This window comes from Leguminivora glycinivorella, chromosome 14, assembly GCF_023078275.1.
Source record: "Leguminivora glycinivorella isolate SPB_JAAS2020 chromosome 14, LegGlyc_1.1, whole genome shotgun sequence".
Lineage (NCBI taxonomy): Eukaryota > Metazoa > Arthropoda > Insecta > Lepidoptera > Tortricidae > Leguminivora > Leguminivora glycinivorella.
In genome coordinates this window covers 15,088,308-15,102,578 of record NC_062984.1, presented here as the reverse complement: position 1 = coordinate 15,102,578, position 14,271 = coordinate 15,088,308, and the positions used below count along the sequence as shown (strand labels likewise).

Here is a 14,271-nt window from a genome sequence, read left to right as displayed (position 1 = left end):
TTACTGCAAAACGGAGCGACGAATTGACTTTTTTTTTTAAGTGGAGATAGTTGAAGGGATGGAGAGTGACATAAGCTACTTTTTGTCTCTTTCTAACGCGAGCGAAGCCGCGGGCAAAAGCTAGTTATTTCTATTTTTGAAACCAAGATTTACATTCACCGCTGAGCTACGGTCGTAGCGCTGCGTCGTAGCCGATTTCCCCGCATGTAGCGAAAATACGTAGTAGACGCAGAACGACAACGTGTAGTGATTACCACTGAATGGGTAAATTAACTTCAGAACACAGGTGTATCTTGTCAGCTGAATTGACACGTTGAAATAAATAAAAATAATAAATAACTTTAGGCTCAAGTGACTTGAGATAAGATTGAAAGGTATTTTATGAGGGGCCACCATAATGCATCGTTATAAGTTATAAGGACGATTTTTTTTATCTTACCTCTCATGAAAAACCCCTCAAGCCTACGTATTTACGAAATAAAACAACAGTCTTGATACCACCAGAATAGTTTATTATTAAATAATTAGTTTATTACATTTCATGACTATGAAGTGCATTTATGCAGTACCTACTCTAGAAATTGTAAAGGTAATCCGATAAAAATCCTAATTATTGGAAACAAAATAAAAGGAACATAATGTTAAAACGAAGCTTTACCGATAGGTATGCAAATATGCCTATTATATACTTTTGTCAAAGTCTGTCTAGGACTTAACTACTTATGCTTAGTTTTTTTCTTTTTCTTACTCGACTTCTTCTTATGCTTACGTTTCTTTTTCTTTTTCTTGTGGTCATCGGAGTCGGAGTCAGAATCGCTATCGCTGTCGCTAGCGGCTCGCTTCTTCTTTTTCTTGCTGCTACGCTTCTTCTTCTTCTTACGTTTACGGGTATCCGAAGAGGACGATGACGATGTATCAGAATCACTCGAGGATTCACTTTCGGTATCAGGTTTCTTTTTAACATTAGCTAAATCTAATTTGATTGTTTCTTCTTCTAGTTTAGGTTTTTTCACTTCGCTGGTTACGGTTTGTGACATTGACCGCTCGCGTTTTTTACCCACAGCATCGTCTTTTCCTTCGTGCTCAGACTCTACTGTCTCGTCGTAGTCAGGCTCAAAGTGCGCCTCATCCAAGGTAGACTTCTTTCTCTCTCGCTCAGCAGTCGTTTTTACGACACTCGACGTACTTTTATCTTGGCTGCGAGAATCGACACTTGATTCGGACTTTATCTTTTTAGATTCCCTTCCTCTGTCTACATCTTTTCGTTTTTTATCACGATTTGGACTACGACTTGAAAATTTCTCTTGCAACCCTCTAGCGTCGGCTATCAAACGCGGCTTCTCTCCTTTTGGTTCCATTCTGCCGACTGATTCCGGTTTTTTGCTTCTATCTCTATCAACGGTTACTCTACGATATGGTTGTTCCTTTTTAGGTGTTTTAGACCGAGACTTCACTCGTTCAACTGTGCTATGTACAACACGAGGTTCCCTTGATCTACGAATATCATCTACTTTGCCTCCCAATCGTTCTTTTACAGACAATCTGGGAGGAGGGGTTTTAGAAGTTCTCTTCTTGGTTTTATCATTTATTTCTATAGATCTATGTTCGGGATCTGCTACCGGAACGGTAATTTGAATATTATTCATGGAACCTTTCGCCTGTGCGTTATCGTCATAAAGTTTGGCTCTATCGCCACTTATTTTTTTTATTTCTATTGGTCTGAGAGAATGAATAGCCTTTGCAAATATTGCATTTTCAGCTCGCTTCAAAACTTCTGAAGTTACTTTACCGGAATCTTCTTCATCGGGTGAGGTTATTTCACCTGGTTCTTTTCTTTCGTTATTGTCATCATCAACTTCCCATTTTGATAGTTCAGGTAAAGGTGCCAACATTTCCTTTTCGGTTGTACCTTCTATATCTGCTTTTAGATCTAATTCTTCCGCAGTAACTTGTAATTCAATTCCATCAAAAGGTTCTTCTTTAAGTCCTGGATCAACGTTACTTTCAGTAACTTCCTCTTTAACACCTTCATTATCTTCAGTTTTGACGTAATTTTGAATGATTTCTTTGTCAATTGCTTCTGCAGGTTCATCGCCATATAAATCATTTTGAGGTTCATTTTTTACAACTCCTTTTGGAGAGTCAAGTTTTTCTTCTGTATTGTTTTCACCAAGTTCATTATTTATCTTGTTTTCATCGGAAACATTATCAGTATCAGTTTTGTTTTGGTCGTCTACGGCGTCATCTTTATTAGAAGATTTTTCTACTTCGTCTTCCTCTTTATCTTCCTTGTCTTCTTTTTTAACGATATCCTTATCTTTCTTATCCTTCTTTTCTCGTTTTTTCTTTTTGTCTGTATCTTTTTCTTTCTCCTTTTCTCTCTTCTTTTTCTTTCTTTCCTTATCCCTCAATTTCTTTTCTTTGTCTTTATGCTCTTTGGCTCTTTCGGATGACGTTTTATCGCGAAGTCTCTCTTCTTTCTTATCTCGCTTTGCATCACGGTCTCGATCACGAGAGCGACCTCTCGATTCACTTCGACGTTTATCACGTGTATCACGATTACGTTTCGGCGACCCACGGACTTTCTTCTCGGGTGTTGCTCTATCATGCTCACGCTCTCTCTCTTTTTCATATTCTCGGTTTCTTTCGTGATCACGAGGTCGATCACCACGAGAACGTTCTTCACGTGGCCTGTCTTCACGGAGTCTGTCTCTTTTCTCAATATCACGCGACCGTTCTGCTGGATCTCTAATATCGCCAAAGCGTTCTCTATCACGACCTTCTGGTTCTCGGTGTCTATCTTGCTCAAAGTTAGGATTGCGCCTTGAAGGACCTCTATTACGAACCCCAGGTCTATAACCAGGACGCATTTCTCTTCCCGGGTTGTTTTCATCTCTAAAGCCATCGCGGAAAGCTGGATCATGGAAATTTGCAGGAGGTGGTTCTCTTGGGTCAACACTTGGAGGCCTAAATGGTGCAGGACCTTCACGAAAGCCGTGAGGAGGATTTTCTCGAAAGACGCCTTCCCTAAATGGAGCATTCCTAAAGTTTTCTCTAAAGGGTGCCGGCGGTCCTCCTCTAAAACCAGGATCACGGTATGGTGGGGCCTGGCCCATTTCACGAAATGGTTGTCCTTCTCTATATGGCATCGGGCCCTGGTCACGGTACGGCCCGGGGCCTCTATAGTTATCACGGTATCGAGGTGGGTCACCTACGTGAACAGGAATTTCATTTTGCGCAGGAGGCATCGGCATATCCCGGTATCCTGGAGGGCCTTCTACAAAAGGTGCTCTGTAAGGATCTCGATAATTAGCTGGCGGCATTCTCTCACGATCAATAGGTCCAGGACCTGGAGGTCCATAAGGTGGTTTTTCAAAAGGTGAAGGTTCAAATCCAGGCACTGGAGGTTCCAGTCCAGGAGGAATGTCTTCGAAAGGCGGTCCGTCATATCGACCGCGATATCCTGGAGGCGGGTCCTGAATAGGAATACTCGATAATGGTGGAATGGGTTTCGGCCCCATGTTAGGGTACATCGGCGGTGGTCCATTGTTTCTTGGTCCATACCTGAGAAAAAATAAGTCTTCCATTAGATAAAACCTATAAAACATACGATATCAAAGGTATGCATATAAGGCATCATAGCTTAACCCTGTTAAGTTTTAAGTACTCGCAAATAGGACATCAATTCCAAAAAATAAACAAGTATTTGATAAAATTTTAGGCATTGACATATTAAGCTATGCTGACGCCGATTTGTCAAATACTTTGATCGGCCAATCCTATAGCAGCTAACATAGCAGCTTCATCAACGAATGAAAATTGCCTCACGCATCAAACCTGTCTAAATGTCACATTATAACTATTTATGACTGAAACCCGCGTGTGTATGTACGCTCGTAGCATTCTCACCACGGGATACCCACGAAGCACTATTTATTCTATATCCGCCTCGAAAAGGTTAACACGATACGTCATTCTGAAAGAAAAAAGTATAATAACCCACGAACTTACTAAGGGCGAATTGCACCACGCACAATCAACGTAAAATAAAAATCCATACGGAACTGCCGAACTCTGCGTCTTATTACTCGTCAATTTTAAATAATTAATTAACTACCTACGATACCAACTAACAGATGTGTGTGGTGCAATTGGTTTTATGTAGAATATAAATACAACAAATCGTAAGCGGCGACTCGCAGTAGTAGAGCCAGGGTGTCTGTGGAGCCAAGGTACCAGTCGTTAGCGCCATAGCGAATGACACGTTTGTCGCAATAGCACATCTCGGACACTGGCGATCAAATATATGAAAGAGGCGCGTTCTTAACACACATTCTAAGCTCGTGTAGGTGAACGCGTACCATGCTTGTATGAGTGAGATATGACAGGTTGACTGTTCGCGTTTTTGACAGGCGGTAACTGTGAGGTAACCGAGAGGAGGTGGGCGGCGCTTTCAGCGGGGAGCGGAAGTGGCCATACTGTACGATAGTACTCTTTATTATACTGTGGCAATAGCATGGAAAAGTGATCAAGATAGATTACCATACAATAAGACATCTGGGGTGAACCCTCAGAGATATTTACAAAAAACCATACTGTAGGCAAGTTGTTCTGTCCACTATTATTAATGCTGACTGCACTTATCGTCGAGACGTCACTTTCCTGTTGTAAAGGCGGAGATCATTTTGTCTGAAAAACTATTATTAAATACCTATTTTGCGATCATCGTATCTAATCGTAAGCTACCTATGGGTTTTTACAACACAAGAATTAGGGTTGCCAACCGTACTATATAATATAGTATTGTACTGTATTTTGGCCCAGCGTACTGTATTCTATATGACAAAGATATAGTACGCAAAAGTACTATATTTTTGGGGTCCTTGCTAGTGGCGAATTTACACTAGGATCAAACCGCCAGAGGCGGCGTTTTTATAATAAAAAAAATTTCGCGCTCGCTACGCTCGCGCTTTCATTTCTACTTGATATCCATTGTACATTTCATTGCTTCGTTCTGACATGAAATTATTACAGTTACAAATATATAAAGCCACCGTTGTTTGTAAACATTTGTCTTTTTAACTCCCGACGCAAAAACGACGGGGTGGTATAAGTTTGACGTGTCTGTCTGTCTGTTTGTCTGTCTGTGTGTGTGTCTGTCTGTGGCATCGTAACTCCCGAACGGATGAACCGATTTAGATTTAGTTTTTTTTTGTCTGAAAGCTCAGTTAGTCGGGAGTGTTCTTAGCCATGTTTTATGCAAATCGGTCTACTATGTCGCGGTCGGGGGTTTTTTAAAAATTTTAATTTTGTGGTTAGGTTAGGTTATTCCACGATATATTAAATAACAACATTTCTTAAGACAGCTTCGATTTCAATCCATTGGTATTATGAATATTATGATAGTTTTTATTTTAAAGCCTATCATATTAACAGCATCGTCTTTAAGCAAACTAGTATCCCATAATTACTTCACAGCTCATTGATTCTGTGATATTTAGCATCAAAGTTGAACTGTTCTAGGACCAAAACTGGTTCTTTGATCAAAACTTTTGCCTTAATTAGTTTAAAATTAAAATCGCTCTTGCATTTTTAGAAATGTCTAGATTTCATGTATGTAAGATCCTTCACCAAAACAAAATTTCCAAAAATGTTTTTAAGACAATGTCAAAGTTCATAAAAAATAACTACATACAGGGTGCCCGGTAATTAATGGACAACCTTTTATCCACCAAGAGGGCACCTTATACTGGTCCAGAAAATCGACTTTAAGGTTTAGTAAAAGTCGCCTGGTTTTCGAGATTTTCACACTTTATAAAATTTCAATGGATATTAATGGGCAACCTTTTAACCACCAAGAGGGCACCTTATAGTGGTCCAGAAAATCGACATTAAGGTTTAGTAAAAGGCGCCTGGTTTTCGAGATTTTCACACTTTTTAAAATTTTAGGTAATTTTAAAATTTAAAAAGTGTGAAAATCTCGAAAACCAGGCGACAGGCCTAAAAACCACCGAGAGGGCCTTATACTGGTCAAAAAAAGGTTTAGTAAAAGTCGCCTGGTTTTCGAGATTTTTAAAATTTTAATACTACCTAAAATTTTAAAAAGTGTGAAAATCTCGAAAACCAGGCGACTTTTACTAAACCTAAAAGTCGATTTTCTGGACCAGTATAAGGTGCCCTCTTGGTGGTTAAAAGGTTGTCCATTAATTACCGGGCACCCGGTATACATTTCTTTTTTCGATATAGGGGTCTTACAAATAGGGTAATATGGCCTTTTCGCAAAACCATTTTTGGCCGAGTTTCATTTGCCAACCAACATTTCGCCGAAGTTTCATTTTAACAATTTAACATTTAGCAACTTTTCAATTGGTAGAATTATTGTAAAGCAGATTATTAAAATCCATCTAAACTTTTACCAGACATATCATTTGTCAAATGCTTCACTTGCTGAAACAACTCTTGGACAAATAACGTTTCGCAACGAAACATTAGGCAAGTTACAAATAATTTCTAACATCATCCACAAGTTTGCTTTTTAAAAAACGGCCAAATGTTAAGTTGGTAAACGTGAGCTTGGCAAATAAAACAATTATGATAAGTTGGGAAATGAATATTCGGCGGAATAAAATTCCGCGAAACTTGAGTTGGGAAGTGATATTCGGTCGTTTTACAATTTTCGACGACAAAATAAGAGAACCAATACAACACAAAACTTGTCAAAATCGATGAAAACCGAGTGGAGCCCCTTACAGTGGGCAGAAAAAACGAACGACTCGGTTATCGATTATCTGTACCGTACTATATTTTCTTTCGGTGTACTATATTTTATAGATGGAATTTTCTAAAATACTATATTTCCCTAAAAAAAAGGTGGCAACCCTAACAAGAATGTTAATCAGTTACTTATGTTCAATAATCACCTGATTAACCACTACCGGCTATGATAGTGCCATGCAATTTTTCGTCAGAGACCTTGAGGAATAGGTATGTTCCAATTTATCAAATTTAAAAAATATATATACATTTATGAGATGCATGTTTTGGCTTCCACAAACCTGCATTGCACGCATCACATTTGTATAGAAAGTCGTTGCCGATCTGCGCCATACTTACCGCATCGCAATATTCGCAATATCAGTGGACGAAATGCGATACGTACGATGCTTGTATGTGGAGTCGTGGCTTTAACGCCAAAACACTTATAATGTAACTAAATACATACTTATGTAGCTATGGCCACCTTAAGTAAGTAAGGGTTCAGTCAGGCGCAATGACTAAGTGTACAATAATTGACACTTCGTAGCGAACGATAGGCAACTGGTTTGGGCAAAAGAACGATAGAGAATAGGCTAGTTTCCTACTAGTCAAATCAGCTTCTTTTTAAGAACTGTCAAAACGATTTGCTAATATGGAATTACTATGAAATACTGAGGAGTGACGTCACGGTCAATTCATTTACTTTATATCTTTCTCTATGACTTAATAAATAGAAATTATGTTTTCTCAAACATGGTATGAAATATTGATGTTATGTGCCTTATAATTGGCAGCGAAGTATGACGTTGCAGGTGCGGCTAGGACGATTGATAGATAATGGAATTTCATACAAACCTTGCAGGCCAAGGCCGGCAGTCTTCTTTTTTAATTTCCAAACAGATAATTGTGACATAACATCCAGGTATTTAGCCAATTAAAAAAAAACTATAAGGGGCTTTATAGACGTGCCGACTGCAACTGGTACGGGCCCTAGACAATATTTGATAAATTTGATTTTGGGTGCGTTTTCATACAAAAAAAATTTTTTTCGTTTTTTTTTAATTTTTTGTTTTTTTATAGGCGTATACGGGGCATTAAAGGGGAACGAAAATTCGATTATTTTTGCGCTAAGACGCACCGTTTAGGAGATACAGCCATCCAAAGTTACTATTTTCAGTAGACTTTATTTATTTCATACCATGTTTGAGAAAAGCACTATACATAAATCGGCGGGAAATGGGGTTGCCGGCCGAAGACATATAGACGGCCGAGCGAAGCGAGGCCGGATAGGTCATTTTTGTCCCGGCCTCTGTAGTAATGTACTATTAAACATAACAACTGTCCATATTTTTCATCTAATTATGTGGTGCTTTATTTCGTGCACTGCATAAAATATTTTATTTTAAGTATAGGAAACTAGCCAATTACGATACACCATGGCGCGTCCACGATTGTCACTTCGGCTAGGCCGGCTGGGCAAAATTGGTCCACAGCCCTATTTTGCACCTTCTCATCCTGTCCACAGTACCGCGTTGTGATGGTAATTCCAATTGAAACCTTTCTGGATCGTCCATTATTAAATCTAAAATTATTTACTCGCCATCCTATATATTTTAAAGTACCTATAGAAAACATACGAGTGCGAGAAACAGGTCATTTATATCTAACCTTTTTTTGATGTTAGTCGATCTCATTTCTATCCAGGATCGGAAGCTTGTATCGGATCAAAGAAATCCGACTAAAAAGACCATAAATCGTGAAAAACTTTTTCCATACTTTCACGTCGCTATTGTATCTAATTTGCTTATGCAACGACAACTCGCAACACAGTTTTGAAGTAATAAATACTGTATCGTTATGTATAAGGACAAAAAAAAACCTGGTCTAAATGTTGACATGTGTATAATTTTGTATTATTATGTTCCGAGAGTATGATCTGAAGGTATTGGTAAGGAACACCTGATATAAGGTCTAATTTTTAGGGTTCCGTAGTCAACTAGGAACCCTTATAGTTTCGCCATGTCTGTCTGTCCGTCCGTTCGTCCGTCCGTCCGCGGATAATCTCAGTAATCGTAAGCACTAGAAAGCTGAAATTTGGTACCAATATGTATATCAATCACGCCAACAAAGTGCAAAAATAAAAAATGGAAAAAAATGTTTTATTAGGGTACCCCCCCTACATGTAAAGTGGGGGCTGATATTTTTTTTCAATCCAACCCCAACGTCTGATATATTGTTGGATAGGTATTTAAAAATGAATAAGGGTTTATTAAGATCGTTTTTTGATAATATTAATATTTTCGGAAATAATCGCTCCTAAAGGAAAAAAAAGTGCGTCCCCCCCCCACCCCTCTAACTTTTGAACCATATGTTTAAAAAATATGAAAAAAATCACAAAAGTAGAACTTTATAAAGACTTTCTTGGAAAATTATTTTGAACTTGATAGGTTCAGTAGTTTTTGAGAAAAATACGAAAAACTACGTAACCCTACACTGAGCGTGGCCCGACACGCTCTTGGCCGGTTTTTATTTTATTTTAGGGAGTTTGACAGTGCTTTCAATATGGTCTAGCAAATGAATTCCGGACACACCCTATCTGGCTTAATTTGAGAATATTCCAATGACTCCTTTGTACGATTTAAACAAAGGTTAATATGCTACCAAAACATGTTCTTTAAGTGTCCTCTTCATGGTTGTTCAATTAATGACTTACAGAATAAATGCGGTTAATTTATATTAAGGTACAGCGGGGCAAATCTCGACTGGGGGCTACTGTAACTGATCTATTTTTTCCATTATTACACTATGATGTTGAGTTCTACATGTATCCACTGAACACGCCTACCATATATAACCGGTGGACACTCTATTTAATAATGCAAACATTGTAAATCATGGAAAAAATGGACCAGTTACATTTGCCCCTCAGTCGAGATATGCCCCGCTGTACCTTAATAGGCTACTAGACTCATATCGAATTTGGCATAATAAATGATTGTCTTCTGTAGTAATTGACATAAAACAATATTTTATAGATTTTAGGTATTAAAAGTGTATGATGCCTACGTATTTTCGATTAAAAATGTGTGTACCTAATTTCTTATTTATTTTGGCCACCGAAAACGCTGTCAGCGATGTAGTGACGTCATCGAATTCGAACCTTACTGCATTTCAAAACAATCAGTGACATATTGAGCTTTATGCCTTCAACCTTAAAAGGCCAGAAAATGTTGTTTTCGAATAGAATGACCTGACGCACAGATAATCTATAGATTAACATGACTGTGCTTTTTTCGCCTGATTACGTAAAAGTATACTTTAATAGTACATTACGATACAAGTGCGTAAAAAAGGAAGTTCGAAACGAGTGGCGATAGATTAAAACACGACCGAAGGGAGTGTTTTAAATCGAAACGTCGTACGATACACGCGCGAAAAGGAAATTCGTAACTCGTGTCGATTTAAAACACTCCCTTCGGTCGTGTTTTAATTTATCGCCACTCGTTTCGAACTTCCTTTTTTACGCACTTGTATCGTAATGTACTATTGTTATACAAGGGGGCAAAGTTGTATTTTAACGCCGAGTGTGGAATTGAAAAACGAGCAAGTGAAAGGATTCTATAGTTGAACCACGAGCGAAGCGAGTGGTTCGAGAATAGAATCCTGAACTTGCGAGTTTTTTAACACACGAGAAGTCAAATACATTTGCACCCGAGTGTAACACAAAACTTTTCCCCTCACTATAGCGAGGAAACTATGCGTTTATCACTGCTTCCAGTAGTTCCACAGGTGGTCAAATCATCTTTTTTACTAGATTCACCTACTTTTATCAATTTTAAAGCAGTTAATTTGACTTTATTCAAGGTCAAATTACTTTACCCACTAGTGGATAAAATGCGTTTTTACCCGCTGGTATTAAAGGACAAAACACGTGTTTCCGAGCTAGTGAGGGGAAAAAATATTTTTTGCTGTTTTTAAGTCATAATAAAATATGGTCTTATTTTGTTTCGGTTAATTGGACGGTACTTAATCATATAAGACAGACTTTAAAAAAGGGTCGAGTAGCCTATTTAAAAAAAAACGTATTTTTGCCGTCAATTTTTGACGCAAGCAGGATGAGAGAAACAGGTAAAATAATTAGCCATAGGCCAGTCTAATAGATATTCATGGTGTTTGAACAGGTCCTAAACTAGATCGATATAAACACTGTATGATAGACAAATTCGACATCAAAGTCGGGGTTAGCGTAAGCGCCATGCCACATTCTCTAAATAGCCGCCATATACAGATCCTATACTTTATTTTTTACAAAAAAATCAGTGGCAAGACTATGCCCAGGTATTGCTTTATGGATCTTGTATAATTGAGGTTCTCATTTTCACCGTACAATTTTTTTTCGCAATAGTATCGTCTTGTACGGAGTTTGTGAATTTTCTAGTAGCATTTGTCCGAAATCATAATTGGTACTCGGGAGGATTAAGTCAATATTGTCTAAACCAGCCATACTCAAAGTGTGCTCCGCGGAGCCGTATGGCTCCGCAAAACCTCTCTGGGGGCTCCGTGTGAATTTTGGTTGACTGATATGCGACTTCAACTCTCTTCCATAAAACCTTGCTATAAAATATTTTTATTTATTTATTTATTTAATTTAAGGGTTCCGTCAGATATATTGCTTTCCAAAAGGGTTCTATGAGAAAATAAGTTTGAGAACCGCTGGTCTAAACCATATGGTTACGCATATGCATATAAAGCATCATAGCTTAACCCTGTTATGTTTTAAGTACTCGCAAATTAATACGGGGAAATTAGCTAAAATTGCGGCATAATTAATGGAAGACTTTTTTTAGTTGGTACATGTACGTTATAGACCGAAGTTATTTTTCATCAACCCTCCCCACCCCTCCCCCTCTGCGTCACCCCTCTACCCTCCCTTAAAGAGCCGAAAATGCGGTTTTTCTCAATTTTTGACAAAACCGTTGAAGATACAGAAAAAGTGTGTAGGAACGAGGTAATCCTTAATAAATTTGCTACAAATCTCTCATTAACACTTTAGTGCCAGCACTTATAGTTTTCGCGTGATCCGTCACGAAAGTCGATCGGGCATATCCCGCCGGCAATGGTCGGATAAACTAGACTTCTTGGAGGAGTGGCCAGACATAGCACTGGATAAAGATTCGTGGAGAAATTGGGAAGAGGCCTTTGCCTAACAGTTTGCGACAGGCTCAAGCTCAATCCAAATCCAAATGAATGATAATAATAGACCCCCAGTGCAGCTTGCAGTGAGCTAAATGGGAAGTGGCGTTTCTTGGGTCCCATGCTCCCAAGAGTCGGTGAGACTCAGGCCCCTCTCTCCATTGGCCGGCTGGGATGAACACTGACCAGGGAATGCAAAATTCACCTCTGGCTTGCCTTAACTGGCCGTCGAGAGAAGTGTATCAGAGCTATGAGCTGGCAGGGTGGAAAAGAAAATATGCATAAGACGCAAGTTGGCAGTGGCTGTTGTGTTGTATACAGACTGGGTAGAAAGCGGCGCACGCCTCTCTACGCGATTCACTCATGCAATGTTCCCCTGTCGTCGCTCTGTGCGAGCGGCCGTTTTCGGGAACCCATATAGTGAGTTGGTGACTCACCGCCAGCCTATTTTGTCGTGTTTTTGAACATATGATTAATACGGATACCTAATAACCCAGCTTCTTTTTGTATTCTCACAATCATTATCATGATGATGATGATGATGATTCTCACAATAGTCCTACACTAATCGGGGCTTGTCCTTGGGTGCACTCTATATCGCGCACAGAGATAATCGCCGGGTAGTGTCACATTATTACATTTAAAGTACATTGTCTGAAAGGGCTGTTGGCTTCGGCCCCACGCATGCCTCCTAAAGGTCCAAAAAATTTGTGGTGTCCAGAACATAATAACGGTCCTTGGGTGTAGGAGTTGTGCTGGGGGTGTAGAGGGGGGTTGTAGGTTGAGGATTGGTGACTTTTTTCATATTTTTGTCATACGAATATGAACGATTTGCATTAGGTATAATTACAAGTTTCTACATAAAATTTTCTACAAGATTAATTTTCGCTCCACGATGAAAACTTTGTGAGATACAGGTGTGTTGATGGTAATAAAAAAAGTTTGTTTACAGCATCGACCTACAATAGGGACTGAGCTCACACTTTTTTTGCCATACTAAATTGAACCTTATCACCTGCGCATAAAGGCGTTCTTGACAGACTAGCACAAGTGTGTCCACGTGAGAGGGTCAAAGTTGGGGCTGGTGTCCCTCTCGCACGTGTGACCAGTGTTAAAAAATTACTATAGTAGTAGTATTTTTACCTGTATGATAACTAAGTTTATAAACTTCTTAAATTATTTTCGTATTATATTGAGGCAAGGGTATTAATACCTTGTAACGAATTGGTAAGTCATTATTATGAAGCCATAAAACCAAAAAATTGCGCAATTATTAAAAACCTTTAATTGGGTATTAGTAGATTTGGTAGTAACTTTGAATATTGACTGGTATCCCCAAATGATGACAGTGATGACGTCATTCAAATGATTTTGATAGTGGTAATAAGTGCGAGAGGGACACCAGCCCCAACTTTAACCTCTCATGTGGACACACTTTTTGGGCTAACAACTCATTCTGGTTATAATTATAATTCTGTGGTTTACAGATGTAGTGCGAAAAGCTTTTCTTTCGTATTTTTTCGGAAACGTTCGTATTTGTCCTGCTAGTTCAGACAATGTCAGTACACCTTGTACTGAGACTGACTGAAATAGCGTGACACGTTCGTACGTTTCCGTAAAAATACGAAGGAAAAGCCTTTCACACTACATCTGCATTTCGTAATCGTTTTTAGTTGCAATTGAATATTTTTTTATACTTTGTACGAAACCAGTTGCGCTCGAAGGGTTTTATCCTTTGTAAGGAACTCATTACATGAGCAAAACAACGCGTCAGCCTTGTTTCGAAAAATATGATCGCAACTAGTTTCGTACAAAAGAATAAAACCTCTTCGATCGCAACTTGTTTCGTACGAAAACAAAAAATACTTCGATCGCAAATGGTTATGTACTGGCGGTTACGTACGGGACAGAAGGAGAAAATATTAGGTTGAATTTTTGACCGGTGACTGAGGGATATCGTTTAAGATTAAGTATTCATATATGGGTATACTCTTAGGTCGTCTCGTTCGTTTTTCGTCACGTTCCTAAAGGAGAACCGGACAAAATGGTCCAAGAACCAATAGCGACGTGACATATGTCATTAGAAAGGTGTTTCAATATACTACAATATTTACTATGGGAGCTCATTTCAAATCACTGTGTGAAAAAAGTTATGGCGATATAAAAAACTTATTTTCCTAGACGATTTTAAGCAATAAAAATGAATTATTTCGTATTCCATGACGTTACAGTGCTAGTTAAAACGTGTTTATGAGTAGTTCTGGGGGGTGCAGATTGCCTGTAGGTGCCCTGAAGGGCTGATGACGGCCAAAACCTAAATAC

At 38.8% G+C, this 14,271-nt stretch overlaps 1 protein-coding gene across 1 annotated transcript in view; it reads right to left on the bottom strand.

The window, feature by feature from the left end:
• Nucleotides 1-491: 491 nt before the first annotated feature.
• The window catches only part of LOC125233050 (E3 ubiquitin-protein ligase RBBP6), a 73,077-nt gene continuing 59,297 nt past the window's right edge, over nt 492-14,271 (bottom strand). Inside the window, exon 16 of the mRNA XM_048138893.1 lies at nt 492-3,564. Coding sequence (XP_047994850.1) covers nt 717-3,564 — 2,848 coding nt within the window. The 3' untranslated portion in view covers nt 492-716. The remainder of the gene's footprint in view (nt 3,565-14,271) is intronic.